Raw genomic sequence first — 17968 nt, 5'->3', positions numbered from 1 at the left:
ATGAAAACTTAAAATAATATTATACAATGCCATAACTTTTTCGTTGGATCTTGAATGATTTAATATTTCAATATATTATAGCCCATAATGAAATCTAATGTTTGGCTAAGACTGATGATTGTAGATGATATTATTATTAAAATATTGAGGCTCAAAGTTTTGAAGTGAATCGCTAAAATTAAGAGAACTGTTGATAAATTGAAAAAAGTGTTCGGTCACTGAAGTGTGCCAACAATATTTACACACACATGAAAAGTTTCTTTCTAACTCTCACCATCACAGAAGGCGATTGGTTTAACTGAAAATTGAACTTGATCTGTTTTGAAGAAACAGAAAATTTAATTTCCATAAATAAGACCATTTTCTGGTTGTTCATCAAAATTTACATTATTGAAATGAGTTTTATGAAAAAATCTGCTTCCAGCATTACACAAAAGGCGATTGAAGTTTCAACTTTAGACTCGATTTTCTCGAAAAATATTGACAAGACAAACAATTAAATCGGATAATTGGATTCAGTTTCCATGTCCTTTCAAACCAATAAAGTTTAAATTTGAAAGAAATCAATTTTTATCCATTTTTGCCCATTTTTGTCAACTTGTGAATAAATGCTTTGACGATTGTGTTTATTTTGTCTTGTTAGTGATAACTTAAAAAAAAGATTTGGTTAGATGTTTGAGTGTTTAAGAAGTGTGTGAACAAATCAATCAAATCAACCAGTGAGGAGGATAACAATGAGCTGTTAAAGGTATACCTTGGTTACAATTTAAATTAAAACGTCTAAGTCGAACCTAATGCACTGATAATAGTCAAAATTAAATAAAATAAAACAATGTAGACTTGCCAAAAAGCAGAATGAAAATATAATCTCGCATTTATTTGCAGCAGATCATTTTATATGATAGTGTTAGTTTATGAATGATACATTCAGATTTTTCAATGTGTCCGTTCGATTCTTAATCTAATATCTCGATCATTTTGTGCTGAAAACCAATCCCATTTGACTAAAGTGATCAAATCACAAACATGATTCAGATTCCACATCGTTCTTTTGTCCACCAGTTCAATTTCCTTGAACGGAACTTTTTTCTGGTGTTCCTCAATGGGATCACTGCTGATAAATTTGAAACATTGGTCCAATGATCCTGCCCATTCGGGTAAATCTCTCCAAAATCGAGGCCACTAAAGACAAAATGAATAAATTTTAATTTGAAAAATTTATCACAGCTCTTAGTTTTATAAAACTGAGATCACCGGAGTCATCTCATTTCCATCGCTTCCAACACATAGTCCACTTGTCCAATCTCATTGTCCATCAACCAAATCCATAAAACTCACCACGTTCTTAATTCAACTAATACTAACACTTCCGAAATGAATAATGAAGTTGTGAGCAATGTAATGGAAAAGGTGTTTGATGATTTGGTGAATTTGAATGATGGACAATTTGGTTTAAATGAAAGACAATTACCTTTTGAGTTTGACTCCAGGGTTTGTCAAGTAAATGAACCAGAGTTACATGGTATTGGGTTCCATAACTATTGGCTAGTCTTTGTTTACTTTTTTCTCGGAAAACAATGGATGAAGTTTCATTCCTGTCCATCAGTAATTTGCCCAAACCTCCATAATAATTCAAGAATTGATCACAAACATCCAGAACACGGTCCAAGGTTCGGCCATCAACCATATTAGCTGTCGCTCGCCACTCTCTTCTGAACATCTCAAGAGTTAATTCAATTTTCCTCGGCTCATCGTATTGATAACAGCCTAATATTGACTTTGACCAACTTGGCAGACTATTTAATCCATATGGTTCCAATGGTAAGAACTCGAGTGATTTATCCAACTCAACTTTGACCAGTCTTGGTGAACCATAGCGGCCTCGAAGTGTGGATCTACCGCGATCTAAAAGTAAAACAGTTGCATTAAATTTCTTGGGACGAAACAATCTTTCAAGAGGATCTTTGGTTGATGACGATGTTCTCGATGTTAAATAAGCACTAGAGGCACAGTTTATCAACAAATAGGTAATGATTACAGTTGGTTTCATCATTGGTATGAAGCTGATCAACACGATTACTTGCAACTTGAAAATCTGTTTGGTCACAATGCTTCAATATTGGTTTAAAAAAAGGTTGTGAAATGTTGAGACTCACAGTGAATGAAAATCAATTTGAAGTTATCATGGTTTCATCTTTACTTCTAATTTCAGGAACTGAAAGTCCATACTCATAAATCAGGTTAAGTTTATGCTCTAATCATCTTTTATCATCAAAAAGAGTAAACCTTTGCAAGGTCATTCCCCTAAACCAGGCGACATACCTTAAAGATTAAAGCTGAATTAGTCTAGTCTATGAAAGCTTTCAGGGCAAATTTGAATTAATGGGATCAATTAATCTCCACATCCACCATTTTTTAGAGACCTTTTGCAGTTACATTGTCCACCACTTTCATAACTCAACTTAAATTATTGGATAATGGTGGATGTTGTGGTCCATCAGTAAATGTAAATGTATTTCATTTGGTATTGGACAATGAATCAAAAGACTGCACGTATTTGAGATTCAGTGTTTACAAACTAGATTAATTAAAATGGTCCTTTACGTTGACAAAAGTCAGTTTACGCCAGCAGATTAGGAAATATCTTAAAGCTGAACCAAGTAAAATTGAAAGGCATATCCAAGAGTTGAAAGTCTGAAACCAAGCTTGTATTGTGACCTGAATGGAATGCGTTTGAATAATGAATGATTGATATTTTATTAACTTTCATACAATTATACTTTTTAAGGCCTTCCAACTGTTCTGTTCTTGTTCTGGTTGTTACAAAATTGCAAAATATTGAAAAGATTTTAAAACATATTTTGAATACTGCGCTAAAAGTTTCAATAGATAACATATGTTTGACAGGTGACACCACCACCAATAAAATAATTGGCAAATCATCTTGTCTTTTAACATCATAAGCCAAAGAGTAATTAAAGAAATTTGAATTTATCATTGTTTATTATTTCTTTTCGATTGTTTTCTATCATCATGGTGAGTTAAATGCATAAAAATTTAATCTAACGATGTCATTTAAGATATTTTTCTAACATGTGTTTGTTTTCATTGACAGGGCGATAAAGGACCAACATCAACGGCTAAACTATCAACTGATGTGAAAGAGGCAGCTAAAAGTGATGAAAATGTGTCTTGGCGTGCCAAAGAATCGCTGCCAATCGATAAGGTGGTTGTTCATCCTTTGGTCCTGCTGTCAGTGGTTGATCATTTCAACCGTATGGGTAAAATTGGTAACCAGAAAAGAGTTGTAGGTATTCTGTTAGGAGCAATGAAGGGTAAAGGTATTCTTGATGTGTCAAACAGTTTTGCAGGTGAGGAAAATTTGATTTATATTACTTTCTTTCTTCTATCTTGGTAATGAGAATCTTAATTTAATAATGTTTTTCTTGTCAATTTATATAGTACCTTTCGATGAGGATGATAAAGAGAGAAATGTATGGTTTCTGGATCATGATTATCTTGAAAATATGTATTCCATGTTCAAAAAAGTCAACACGCGAGAGCATATTGTTGGATGGTATCATACCGGACCTAAATTAAATCCAAACGATATTGAAATAAATGATTTAATCAGGAAATACTGCCCTAATTCTGTGCTGGTTATAGTTGATGCTAAACCTAAAGACTTGGGACTTCCAACAGAAGCCTATTTCGCAGTTGAAGAGGTGCATGATGATGGAACACCTACTTCCAAAACTTTTGAACATGTTTCAAGTGAAATTGGTGCAGAGGAAGCAGAAGAAGTTGGTGTCGAACACCTGTTACGTGATATCAAAGATACCACTCTTGGTACCTTGTCTCAAAGGGTAAACAATCAATTACTAGGATTAAAAGGGTTATACACTCAACTAAATAGTATCAAAAAATACCTTGAATTGGTCGTAGAGGATAAACTTCCTCGCAACAATGCAATTATCTACCTGTTACAAGATATTTTCAATCTCCTACCAGATACCATGAGTGAAACTTTTGTCAAATCCGTGTATGTAAAAACAAATGATCAGATGTTGGTGGTTTATTTGGCATCATTGGTACGATCAGTTATAGCCTTACACAATTTAATCAACAACAAGATAACCAACCGGGATGCGGAAAAGAAAGAGGGTTTAAAAGATAAAACCGGAGAAAAACCAGCAGCAAACACCAATAAAGCCGAAAAGGAAGAAGAAAAACCTGTGGATTCAAAGAAAAGTCCATAAAAAAGTTCTGATTCATGTACTGTAATAAAATCTTTTTCAGATATCAAGAATTGAATCAAAAGCATAATTTATTTGAACTCAAATCAATATCACTGCAAACGGATGTTGATTTAAATTTACCCTAACAATAGCATCCGTAGTAGGGTTACCTGATTATCAGGTCAACAGAATTAATTATTTTTCAATCCAAGTAGTAAATCACTATACAATGTGACTGATTATATAAATATTCATTCGATTAGAGCATTTGTCAACAAACTTTATCTATTGAAGTAATCAAACACTTATTTTTTCATCACATGTTACCATGAATCTTCATAGTTATAGTTTCTGCTAAACGAAAATCGTGTACCTTGTTTTTCAATCATGATTATTGCCATTACCATCAACATCAACATCATATGCTATTTTTGTTTAAAACATAGTTGATTAACAGAATTGAATCTATTAATTTAATGTGAGTGATCTAGTCATTAATCATGCAACAACTTCCAAAGAGTAAATTTCAGTGACAAAAAGTAGATTTTTTTTTACACTTATTATTTTGTTGATTAGTCAACAGTCCGCCTCACCCAGCAACTCACTCATCTTACAAAGAGAAACTCACTTCTAGTTTTTCATTCTCTGCTTGTTGTTAGTTTGTTTCCTTCTCCCTACATTATTCATTTCTGACAATAATGATTTTTCTTGATAGTCATTAACATCTTCTATCTGTTTATTAACAGTGTTTATTGTGACCATTATTTGTAATGTAATGTCCATCAATCAGTTGTCACCACCATCTCTTTTGCAACACTGAATCCCAGACAGTAAATATTTTGCTTTATTTTCTTTGTGTTTGCTGCTTACATCTTTTACTTTCTTCTGCCTTGCATTTTTGATTAAGGAATTTCTTGGCACTACCATTTTTATTAATCTTGACCAATTGGATGATATTGTGATCAAAGGTTGTGATTTTTTTATATAAACCCAAAACAAAATCTTACAATGCCACCATCACTAGAAGTGGCCGATAACTTAAGTGAACAAATCTCTTCTGACAATAACAAAGACCAGTCCAGAGAAGGTCTCGTGATAAATAATAGTATTCACATTCAAGATGGAGATTTTAAAAGTGTGCCCGAGTCTCAGTCATCATCTAGTTCTAAAAACCAAAATTCTGGTCAATATACCATCTGTAATGAGATTAACTATGGATCTTGTGAGGGTTCCTCAGTTGAAAATAAAACAAATCAAGATGAAGTAGATCAAGCCAAATTGACTTTTCTTAATGGAGGAAACAACCATGTAAGTAAATTTCAGCCTTTCTTTCTCTTTCTTCGTATTTTCAAGATCAAACAAGATTGAGATTTGCTAACAATTTGCCTCTTCATTTCCATCTAACCAGAAGGTTGACAAAGATATCGAATCATTAACCACTTGTCAAAGTTCATATCAACGAGTTGACACATGTGAGACTAAACCCAGGTAAATCATTTTAACTTTTTTAATCATCATATCCATTTATATATTAACTGTCATTTGTCTTTTCTTCTCAGGTGGTGGAGACATCCCAAGTTCAAGGAAAATTGGAAGATTTTTTTCGCTGCTTTTGGCCTGTTGATTGTTGGTATAGGACTTATTGCCATGGGAATTGTAGTCACAGTATTGCCTGACATTGATTTTCAAAGTTATGTTTTCTTTATCGCTGGGGCCATTTGCTTCATTCCTGGAGGTGAGCGATAGTTCAACTGTGAACTGTGTATTATTAGCTATCAATGGGAATGTTAGTGTAACTGTGAAAGGCTTTAACCCAAAACCCAACCTCAACTCTGGTTACATGTTTACAACTATGTGAACATTAATTAAGGTTGTTAACTCAATATTGTTTTAATTAGTTATTATTGCCGATAATCATTTGATACAATATTATATTGATAGCGGATTGAGGAAAGCAATTGTCTCACATATATCCAAGAAAATAGTAATCTGATCATAAATCAGAAATTTTTGTTTACTTATCTTGCTCAGTTGTAACTAAATCATTTATATCATCATAAATATAAATAACACTTTCAAGTTTTCTCAGCTAAAATAAACTAAAACTTAGGAACTCAATCAGAATCAAAATTGATCGCAAGCTTACCGGACAGGTTCTAATGATCTAGAAATGCTACATTAATTGAAAATTTTAGCAATTGTTATTTGTTTTCCCAATGCAAATGTATTTGAATCCTCAATTTTCCTATTTACTCGGACAACTTGTATATTGATTGAAAGTTAAATATTTATCGAATCAATGTTTACTTCAAACAAAATCAGGGAAAAGATATATATTTTCATTCCTTCAACGATAAATTGATTGAATGAACAATACAAATAGTGTAAAGAGCAACATGGTAATGTATCCATTTTGCTTACAATAAACCTAATAATCCTTTCCTCTTTTTGTCAGTCAACTTTAATCAATAGTTAATGCTAATAATCAAATTTACAGCAAAAATAGCCCCCAACATCCTGTCGCTTTTAATTTACTTCATTTGATAATTGTAAAGATAAAACCATTTGTATGATTATCATTTAAATTCATGAAGCCTAGACTCTGGATTTCCCTTTGCGACTTATTTGTGCTCATTTGTTATATAATAATTTAGTCTATTATTAACTTCTTTTGTGTTATTTGCTGCCGAAGCAATTAACTGTATCTTGACTGTAAAATAATCACAATATGAAACAAAAAGAAACGTTGATTAAGTTTAAATTTGCAACTCTGTGTTTGCCAATTTTGTAATTGAGATGCAGTTTCATGTTGACTTTCACAGCCAAACACAGTAAATATTTAATCAAACAATCCTCTAGATTAACAAGTGAACATTCCGCGATCATCTTCGATTAGACATTGATATTAAAGTGTCATACACTTTATCTAGTCCATCAAGAAAAATTAAAATTAGTTAACTTATTGCCAAGTTTCTTCATCCAATTTTTGCTTATATTGGTACATTTTTCAAGGATAAAAGTAACTTTACTAAATTTGTTGACTCCTCTGATTATAATTTTCTTGGATCCCATTCAATTGTTCACAAGTTTCAAAACCTCTTCCTGATTTAATTAAAATAGATTCATCTACATAACATTCAAGAAGATGCTTAAATTTCATCTAACTACATCCTTTATATCAACTGTGCTTACATTGTAACCGCACAGTCAAAGATTAAATCATTTAAATTATCCATTAATACTAATCATTTTTTACTCTCCATTTCTTACAGCTTATCATGTTGTCTATTTATACTTTGCTGTTACCGGGCGAAAAGGATACGACTTCCATCAATTGCCTTTATTCAATTAAAGTCCAAGTTTTCATGACTTTTCTATGTGCCATTCAAGTTTGGATTGGAATCATTTCTATCAACATGAGTTCATCCATTGAACCATAACTTTGACTATTTGCATGTTGATGATGAATCGAGCAAAAATGAATCCTTTTCCTTGAAATTTTTTTTAAAAAATATCATCAAATCACTACCATTTTGTATCCCAAGTTTAGATTGTTTATCTTATTATCCAACTTAAATTGTTAGTTTGATTACTTTCCTATTTGATTTTAAACCTTTTTGTACTCACAACATCATGGCATGGAAATCATTTTCACTATTATCATCATCAACTCATATGTGCATGTATTTCCCAAATTAAATGTATTTAATAATGTCAAATGAATCTCGTTTAAGCATATTCTGGTTTTCATTTTTTATTTTCACCTTTTTTTATATAAATCATTGGTTATTTTGTATCATTGAGTACGGATTAACTTTTTCATTTGATTTCGAGATTGACGTTCAGTTCCGTCAGCTCTATGCTGTTCCGAAAGATAAACTAATCAGATTTAATTTAAATAAATGAGCTTGTTAACAACTTGACTGCACACTTGAATTGCTACAATTTGACTTTTTTGTTTATCTGTTCAGCGTTATTAATCCTTTCCTTCAAGTGTATTGTTTCATCATTTTTGCCAAGCGAAGTTCAAAGATCAACAAGTTATTAACATCAAGATTGTTGTAGATAATTATTCAATGAAAAAATATTGATTTGGTGAGGAAAAAAAACAATCAAAGCTAATAATGATTGACTTTGAAAAAGAAACACTGAAAGTAAATCTGTGTAAATAATGTTGAAAATTGTATGTGAAAACAAACAAATCCTTTATTGACTAATATTTTTAGATTGAAAAAATATGATAAAATTACATTTTGTACTAACAGTAACAAAAAATAGGTTGAAAAATGATGAGATGCAAAGAACGTGAACAATTGAATAATCTTTCAATCAAATTGACTTTTCTATTTCATTCTAAATATTGGTTTATTAACTAATCAACCTTGATTTACTCTAATCATTTGTCTTCTATTTAAATCATAGCGATCTTTCCTCTCACGGATAGCAACAGAAGGATTAACAGTTAGACCAATGATTGGATTAGGATTGACTTGCTGGCGACGAGACACATTTCCATTTTCAAGGGCTGAAGGGATGAAGCGTGAAAACAGTCCACCTCCACCAAACAGCCCACTACCACGGAATCCAGAAGGTTGCTCTTCAATCTCCACCACAACAACTCCATTGGGACGAACATAACGACGGCGAACAACTCGCCGAGATGAGGATGAACCAGATGATCCAAAGCGATTAAATAACCCTCCAAGTGGTGGATTATCAGGATCTATCACTCCTGGGTCAGGATAGTCTCCTGGAAGTGGATCGATGGGGCAAAGGCAACACTCTGAGCACGGACAACATCCTCCAGGCATTAAAAGGTTAAATGGCTTATTGAAAATGGCTTGTTTAAGATATGGTTTGGTTCGAGCTAAAGATGATGCTGCTTCATATAATTCAGATGATGATGTTGAAGAGGTTGGCTTGTCTGATTGGCTCAAATTGTGCTTGAAAGATGATGAAAATGTGTGGATAAGACACAAAATTAAGGGAATCACAAACGTCAATCGATTGTAAAACATATTGCTCACATCGAGTTTACTATTCAACTGATGTACTTTGGCCGTTAATCATTCTGTGTCGGAAAAACGCGTCTAATTGAGTAGCTTTGTTTGTTGCCATTTTCATTGTTGCTCTTGAATCCTAATTGTTCACTCTTAATTCAATCAATGCAATCCAATTTTGATGATCCATTAACAGCCTTTTGAATGTCCTTTTGTCAATAAATAGCATCCTAATGATTTCCTGGTGCAATAAAATAGACAAAAATACAATAATTAAAACTCATCGTAATTGTAGTTGTAAAACAAATTTGGGTCAATCGACAGATTTTTATCTAATTAACTCTAAATTTTGTCACATGTTGAACTGTCAAGTAAACGAAACAGAGTCATTAACAATGAATAAATTGATTAGATTAAATTATTATCTTAACAAGTTCCAAAATCATAAGGTTTTTACTTGACATCATGTTTCGATATTAATTCATTCAAATGTTATCCATCAAATGAAACATGAAGCAATCTAATTTTTAAATAACAATAATCTAATCAAGAAAAGTCAGAGATGGACAAAAATTGAACTCAACATAAGGATCATAGATGGCAATAGTTAATTGGTAAACATGTCTCGTAAATCAAAGTTAATTCAATTTAAATGAAATGTTTATTTCGTCTTTAATCAAGTTAATAGCATATAGCTATTGTTAATGGTGGTGAGCTAATCAGGAAAAGCAATTCAACAGTAACTATTTGTTTTAATAATTATTCAGTAATTGATGGTTTGTCTGTAATTTAGTTGAATGAAAAGACTTGAAAAATTGATTAGTTGAGAATGGTTGATTAATAAATAATTTTAAACTAGACAGTCAACCATATTGATTTAAATTATCTAAAAGCAAAATCTAATTTCTTTATTTCATGCTATTCACGTTCATTTATCCAATCAATTGGATTGAGTTTAGTCAAAATTACACGCATAATGGCAATAACCGCTTTCAACACATTCAATCAATCAGATGTTACAAATTGATTTAGCTAATATTGATTATTGTTTAACATGGTGAAATGGTGAAAATGTGAATTATTTGCTTTTACGAAGTAAATTGTAAGGTTAATTGTGATGTTAAACAAGTAATCTGAAAAGTTAATAACTGAGAATCAATTAACTATTATCATCATAATAGAGGATGAAAATCACAAGTCAAAATCGATACCAATAAACAATTAACTTGGGTTAACTGGTGCCAGTAAAATGGTCAAAACAATTTGGTTGCAATATAAAAATTGCTTCATGTTATTAACTGTTTACATTGGGAAAAGAAACACAATTATAGCATTATTAATAGTTACATGGGCTTAACACTTAAGGTTGCTTGTTGGTTTTATAAATAATTTATTTTGTCCTGTAATTAAACATCCATCATCACCATTACATTAAATCAATGATCACCTTCATTAGTTTTAGTTGTATAGATGTTGACTGGAAACCAGTAATCAACTAATGTAACAGCCAGTTGAGAAAAATGGTTAATAAAGTTACCTTTTCCCTCCAACTTGTGATTAATTGTTTCTCGTAAAGTTCATTCTCGAGCCAGTTTCTTTGCTGGTGCTGGTCCTATGTTGAAGATGATAATTTTCAATGGCTCATTCCCAAAATAATTAACAATTTAACCTTTTATCCTTGTAGATAGAAAGTTTCAGGTAATGGGTTAGGATAGACTCTGGTTTAGTTAGGAACCAATCTGACCAGATGAGCGTCTGCAGAAGATTTGATTTGATATCCTCTCCATTGGTAAATGGGCTGAACAAGATGATTCAGGATGATGCCAATGAAATCCAAGGCCATTGATCAATTGGAATGGCAAACCTAAATGACAATAAAATCTTGTTAAATTTTAATTTGTCACATTGAGAGATGAGAGGCGAAAAAAAGATTACACTTACATGAATAACAAAGTTAGTGTCCAAGAATAGTGTATTATACAATGAACAAAAAAAACAAGATGAATAAGGTTGCACATGAAGATGATGATGATCCAATTGATCATCATCTATTTGTGATTCCATTTCCTGTGAAAAGCAACCAAGTAACTTTCAATAATCTTGACCGGAAACTTAATCTTCTTATATAAATCTATTAGTTAAACAGCGTATGTGCATTCAAGTGAAGACACTCATTGAGGCCTTGGAGAAACATGGAAGTCTTCACACGAATACAAATGTACAGACAGCAACTGGACATAATAAGCACATTTTAAACTTTTACAAAACAGTTTGACAATTGGTATCTAAAGGGTGTAACAAACAAAACTGTCTGAGCTCTAGATGTTGAATGAGCCCAATTGGTCAACTGTTATCAATAAATTTGATAAGAAAATTGGAAATTAACACCATCTATGGTCAATTACTTTAAATTAAATTAAATTTCTTCAAGAGATGAGTTAAAATAATTTACTCAAACACATTAATTGACCATAGATGGTGTTAATTTTCAATTTTCTTATCAAATTTATTGATAACAGTTGACCAATTGGGCTCATTCAACATCTAGAGCTCAGACAGTTTTGTTTGTTACACCCTTTAAATAAAAATCAGTTAATTTTGAAACACAAACAAGATTAAAATAACTCTAAAGCATGGCAACTTTAATCACTGGAAATCAGCTGTGAAATTATGGCGGGTTAAGATTAGATTGGATAAAAAAAGCGCCACTAACACCATTAGTGAGGGAAATTAAAACAATTTTTCAAATTTTATTTACAATGCATTCAAAAGACTCTTTTTTTTGGTGAAAATTTTTCAATAATTGAACCAATTGAACAATAAAAAGTGTTATAATCCTTTTTCCTCTTCTATCGGTCTTGCTATTATCATCTTTAACTCATCACCATGCTCAACCATAATCATCATCATTCACAGTTTTGGGTAAGTAAGTCATACATTTCAAGTCAAGTCAAAGTCAGAATCTTATTCTTTATCCTTCTTTTTTTTCTGCTTTATGTAACTCAAATTTGATTCAAAACTGAAGACCTTTTAACTTGTCTATTATCAACACAGGATTTATGGTTTTACACTTTTCAAAAGGATGAATAAAGACGATGATGATGATGAGAAGTGTTCATCTTTCCAGTACAATAATGATGTTAATATACAATAGAAAAGGGAACCCAAAATTTGAACCAAAAAATCGTATCTTCATCTTTCTGTATTAACTTTAACTTATAGTTTTGATATTTTTGCCATTTCCCCATCTCATTGAAACTTAAAGATGCACACACATATTTGTATGTATATCTGTAACAATCGATGAATGCACCATCGTAACCATCATTAGGAAACAAGAGAAAAGTTGAATCTCAATTGAATATAATCAGATGATCACTTGAAGTTGACAATTTTCAATATTTGACTTATTCAATTCATTTACATAGGAACACATTGAAGTTAATAACACTAGGCAACTCAATGACACTCAACGACAGAAGCGTACAATTGTTACAAATATACATAATTTACTTAATAAGATGACCAACACAGTGATTAATAGCTCAGTTACAAAGTGAAAATATTAACCTTTTATGCGAAGATCAAAGTTGATGGTGAATATCAAAAAGAAATGAAATGATTAATAAAAATCTTATTGCTTTATATTTGCAGATGACCAGTTGGAATCTCAATGGACTTTAGACACATCAACACAAAGCTTCATTTGGACATGAAAATTGAATCAAGGCTCATGATAGGCAATTAAAATGGATCCTCAAAATTTCAATGACTGATGGAACCACAGTGATATTATTGTTGGCCAATTTAAGACTGACCATTGTTGGATCTGTCCATGATCTTCAACTTTATAAGTACAAAGAAGTACAAGTATAAATAAGCTGATTTATCTGATTCCCTGCTGTGAACTGAAAACTTCTGAAAGATATTTTTCTAACTCATCGGCAGTCTAATTATCATTAAGACATTTTACTGACACCATGTTTTATTAATACTTTGCTCTGTTAGCTGTTCAAAACTAATTACTTTGATTAAATGGATCACAATGTTGAGAATGAAAATGAATGAATGTTAAAGAAAAATCTCATAAATTCTCATTAAACTGACTTCTATTATTGTACGAGTTGTTTTTTAAATAACATTAATTAACATTCATTCCATTCATTTCCAAATGAATTGTTTCCAATTGTAATTATCATCAACAGTAAGGGGAAAAAATGACATTTTTGCCTTCAATTAAGCATCAACCAGCAAAAAAAATCCAGCATTCACAATTACTCTTGATGATTTCAATGAGTGAAATGGTTAATAAATCATTTAGAAATCAAATTTTGTCCTTAAATTTCAATTTCATTTCAATCTTTCAAATCTCAAGTTGACTTTAGGTTGACTTTAGGTTAACTCACAGAGATTGACTTTTCAGGCCAACCTTTTGTGCTTTTGGTGACCCAATGAGTAGAGTCTTTAGGTTGACTTTTAGGTTGACTTATGGGTCGACTCATTGACTTTGCTTTTTGGGTTAAAATGTTGATCCTTTTTCCTCCCTTTTTCACACCATCAATTAATCATGTTTAATTAATTAATTGATTCAAAGGTCAGGGTTAAAATCAATAAATAGTCATGAGACAGGAACTAGAAAGTAATTCATTAATAAAGATTATCTTCTCAATCATGTTATATAAATGTTTTTATCAAAAGTCACTTTCAACATTTCCCTTTGTAAACCCAATGTAACCCAAAACACAAGCCTTTTGTGCGTTTCCTGGTTTTTCCCTTTGTTACCAGTTGTAAATCAATTAATCAAAAAAATGTTGCTCAAAATTTATTCATTAGCTGATTGACTATCATTAATTAATATTCCCTGTGATTGCCCCTAAATCACAATCATTGAATAACCTTTTAGATTAACTGAAATATTATTTACTTTCCAATAAATTCATTTATATTTTCATCTTTTATTACAGATCTTTTTTTTCCTCATTCACCAACATTTCTCTGTTTACTCAAATCAACTTGAACAAATAGATAACAATTATTCTCAGATTATCATTATTATTGAATCAAGGAACAAAATTGTTTGTCATTATCATGCTACATCATGCTTCATTATTTAAATTAACTTTATTCACTTACAGATTTATTTACACTCACATTTACTGAAACTCATTTCAATCATTACTTGAGCCTCATCATCCTTCACTCAATGTCCAATATTAGATTAACCTTTGCCTGAATGAAGACAAAAGCAAAAAGTAATTTGTTAATTTTAATTTGATAAGCGCTTCAATCAATTGTTATAAAATGTAATGTTAATCATTAACAATTAATGTGACCTTTTCTTCCCTCTTTTTACATCCATTTCATCTGAACCCGAAATGAGTAAAACATTTAGTTAAATATTTACACTTTCAATTGTAATCTCTTCATTGTCATTTATATAAGCCGATTAGATTGCAAATCCTCAAGATTATTGTTCAGTTAATCTATATTTAATATCATTTGGATTAGAAAAGTAATTTCAATTTGACTAGAAAAGGGTTAACAGTTTCATTATTTATTGCATTAAAATGAAAAGGCTAATGATTCTTGTTCAATCAACTTTTCATGATTCCTTCTGTTCATCATTTCACGAATTTGCAACTTGAAATTCAGGAAATTCATCAAAATAGATTCTTGGAAATGTGAATGACGCCGAACTGCGTTATGAACTCGGCGATTTATAGACCCAATTGTATATAAAAGATTGTACCCTGTAAATGTCTACGAAAACGACAAATATCTGTTCTGACGAGATGGCTTAGATTATGCGAAAGAAACGTTGGATACTTTTTATAAATTTGGAATTAATTACGTTCAGGACCAAAACCCACCAATCGTGCCCAATGGCGATCGACCGAAAGATTCTGGGCTTCCACACTTGAAGCAAAATTCTATTCCAAAGATTGGAAAGCAGATAATTTTGGTGCTTTGAAAAGGCGAATTTCAAACTCAAAATTCAAACTAATAGAATTGAATTCTGATTAAGGATTTATTTTATGACGGAATCGACATCAAATCGTATCATTGTATTGAAACTCTCCTATCATCACGTTCAGGACTTTCGGTCTGACATAACTACATGGACATTTCAGCTAATTTTCCTGTTGTAAAACAGCACTGGATTGACCTTGAGGCTAAATATTTTGTGTATGGAAATTTCAGCGATAATCAATTGTCATATTTCAAGATCAAGGTCATTGTGTTATTTGACCTTCAACTGATATTTAGAGGTCATTTTCTGAGAGTGCAAAATTTTTCAGATTGGTTGATTTTGCTACAAGCTAGTAGCTTACACCTTTGTAAAGATAAATGAGCTTTTAGCAAAACCAATTGATCAACATAACAGTTTAAATATCAGTTGAAGGTCAAATAACGCAATGACCTTGAATGACCTTGATTTTGAAATATGATGAATGAGTATCGCTGAAATTTCCATACTCAAAATATTTAGCCACAAGGGCACTCCAGTGCAGAGTAATAGCGTTTTGCAACAGGAAAATTAGCTGAAACGCCCTGTATTTATCGGTATAATATAATTTTCAAACTTCAATCTGAATCAGCTCTAGATTACCTGAGCCAGTTTAATAAAATCACTGATAATTATATAAACTCGTGTATTCAGCTTAAAATTATCCGCGAAAAATGTATATCAATCAACAATTACAGCTATTTTGAGACTTACACTATACATATTTGATTCTCGCATATCGACTTGGATCGTTGCTGGAGACTCATTGAGAACCAATAAATTGACACTTTTCATTTATTATATTTATCACATATTCAACAGCATTTGATTTGAACAAGTTCCCAGACGCAAGTTCGTCGGTTCAACCAAAGGTTGAGCTTGCGGTTATAATCAACAATTTTGCTCAATTTTTTTGTTAATTAAAGATGCAAATACAAGACTGAAGCCGAGTGTTAATTTAATGAGAATTAGCATTTGAAATTGAGAAGGAAAAACGATGATTGTGAAAAGCAAGAAACCCAAAAAAAGGTAACTCAAAGGGAAAAGTTGAAAATAAAAGGAAACGTAAAGTTGCATTCTTCTTCATTAAGATTGCCTCAAAGGTATGATAAATCTGAATAAAATGTTTCCATTGAAATTAGAGGAGGGAATGAAGATGGCGGAAGATGGGAAAAAGATGAGGATGAAAAGGTGCTTTTTGTATACCGTATTTATAATGTTTTATTTATATAAACTTTTGTTTTTTTCATTTTCAAGTTACTTAATCTTTTTTTCCTTCTTGTTTGCTTTTACCTGTGAGTTTGATTACAGGATCATAATCTTAGCCTTGTTGGATGATAAAAAGATTGAACCCGGGAATGAGCAAGAAAGAGCATTAACATTGCCAACTAAACTGGGAGTGACTGGGAGTTAAAAGATAATTATGAGATGTTATTAACTCTTTTACTTTTGAGTTTTTTTTCAAATAAAAGAATCACTTTTGTGGAAAATTAATTAAGCTCTGAGAAGATTCAGAATCATCTCTCATCATCTTCTTCTTCTTGTTTTTTTTCATTCATTTGTCTCTTTCCATTCCCTGAAGGTTCATGTTTTGTTATTATTATTTTTAATGTCACATGATCGTGACTTGATTAAACAATAAATTACTAAGAATCATGAGGTTTGGTAAACATGATGAGGATGCTTGGTGAATGGGGAAGGATAAAGATGAGGTTGGAAGATAAACAAATGAATTTTGATATTGTAAGGTTGGCTTGGCATTCCCAACTATTAACATGATTGCCGTTTGTTCATGTTGCTAATGATGTTCAGGTCTGTGTAAACAGTTGAAGTTATTAAAGCAAAATATAAATTGTATAATCATCATGTAAACATTGGTATTAAATTGCAATCTAGATTATGGTTATCATCGCCTTCCTTTGCACTGAACCCTTTTTTCCCTCCCCTGAAAATCAGTGTTATGAGAATAATTTTTGGCTCCATTTTTAATGTTAAACATGATTATCACCATTAACTTGTCAGTAGCTATTAAATAACTCATTTGGTTTAGTGCAGTTTTTCATCAACTACAATTTGGGTTCAATAATGATTAGAGTTAATTGAGTCGAGTAACAAACTTGTAATCACAATTAGTGTAACTTGGATCAAGTTTAAGATGAGACAATTAATGGTTTGCTTCGAGCAAATTGTTCACCTTATCGTGTTTTCGTGTTTATCGATTGTTTCACTTTCAATTTACCATTTTACTTTCACTTCAACTAACAATCAAGGTTGGATTATTGACTGGGATTTAACTGGATATTCAAGAGCATTTAGTTTGGAAATATTTTCCTGTTTACTTTTCAATGTTGCTAAGTTTATTAAAGGCTGATAACTTGAAAAACTTCAATAGCAAGAGTCAATCTGTTTATCAATTCAGTCTTCAATTATTGAATCTCGAGTGATTTGAGTGTAAAATGTTTCTCAATGTTTCGTAAAAAAGTTTATCCATTTTTATTATTCATGCACAAAAGAGTGAAATTTCAGCCAAAAAAGTATCATTTTCTGGTGGTTTGTATGGAAATTGTATTTAAATGTTTCTCTTATTAAATTGAACGCATAATGTTGATGTAACAGGGAAAAATGAAACTATGAATAAATTCAAATTCACACGAGTTCATAGCTCAAATGATAAAGTTCATTGTTGTGACCATTTTCGTTGTTAATTCGTTGCCAGCTTCTTT

General features: G+C 31.4%; 4 protein-coding genes and 1 long non-coding RNA gene across 8 annotated transcripts; 3 read left to right on the top strand and 2 right to left on the bottom strand.

Moving 5' to 3' along the window:
* Positions 1-856: 856 nt before the first annotated feature.
* LOC107368204 (uncharacterized) lies at positions 857-2230 on the bottom strand. The gene is made up of 2 exons (XM_015935980.3): positions 1472-2230; positions 857-1182 (listed from the first exon to the last, which is right to left on the bottom strand). The coding sequence occupies exons 1-2, from the start codon at positions 2051-2053 to the stop codon at positions 937-939; spliced, it is 828 nt and encodes a 275-aa protein (XP_015791466.1). The 5' UTR covers positions 2054-2230; the 3' UTR covers positions 857-936.
* Positions 2231-2947: 717 nt separating this feature from the next.
* On the top strand, positions 2948-4309 carry LOC107368355 (regulatory particle non-ATPase 8). Its single transcript, XM_015936169.3, has 3 exons — positions 2948-3036; positions 3116-3371; positions 3463-4309. Exons 1-3 carry the CDS (start codon positions 3034-3036, stop codon positions 4257-4259), a joined length of 1056 nt encoding a protein of 351 aa, XP_015791655.1. The 5' UTR covers positions 2948-3033; the 3' UTR covers positions 4260-4309.
* Positions 4310-4882: 573 nt separating this feature from the next.
* On the top strand, positions 4883-7976 carry LOC107368356 (transmembrane protein 134). Of its 2 annotated transcripts, none has more exons than XM_015936172.3 (4): positions 4883-5546; positions 5650-5726; positions 5798-5973; positions 7511-7976. In XM_015936172.3, the coding sequence occupies exons 1-4, from the start codon at positions 5247-5249 to the stop codon at positions 7588-7590; spliced, it is 633 nt and encodes a 210-aa protein (XP_015791658.1). In that variant the 5' UTR covers positions 4883-5246; the 3' UTR covers positions 7591-7976. The 2 variants fall into 2 exon arrangements, with proteins under 2 accessions (XP_015791658.1, XP_015791657.1); XM_015936171.3 differs by having other exon boundaries at positions 5647-5726.
* A 450-nt stretch (positions 7977-8426) lies between these two features.
* On the bottom strand, positions 8427-11102 carry LOC149094358 (uncharacterized). Its single transcript, XM_089268286.1, has 2 exons — positions 10776-11102; positions 8427-9479 (listed from the first exon to the last, which is right to left on the bottom strand). Exon 2 carries the CDS (start codon positions 9254-9256, stop codon positions 8615-8617), a length of 642 nt encoding a protein of 213 aa, XP_089124412.1. The 5' UTR covers positions 9257-9479; positions 10776-11102; the 3' UTR covers positions 8427-8614.
* Positions 11103-11969: 867 nt separating this feature from the next.
* Positions 11970-13358, top strand: LOC107368203 (uncharacterized). 3 transcript variants are annotated; one of them, XR_016199159.1, is made up of 3 exons: positions 11970-12160; positions 12264-12440; positions 12893-13358. It is a non-coding gene; the product is annotated as an uncharacterized LOC107368203 (long non-coding RNA). The 3 variants fall into 3 exon arrangements; XR_001570102.3 differs by having other exon boundaries at positions 12264-12519; XR_003083406.2 differs by having other exon boundaries at positions 11995-12160; positions 12293-12519.
* Positions 13359-17968: the final 4610 nt, after the last annotated feature.

The sequence above is a fragment of the Tetranychus urticae genome, chromosome 1, assembly GCF_039701765.1.
Source record: "Tetranychus urticae isolate SD_2017Ah chromosome 1, NJAU_TeUrti_SD_1.0, whole genome shotgun sequence".
NCBI lineage: Eukaryota > Metazoa > Arthropoda > Arachnida > Trombidiformes > Tetranychidae > Tetranychus > Tetranychus urticae.
This window is presented reverse-complemented; position numbering and strand designations above follow the sequence as displayed.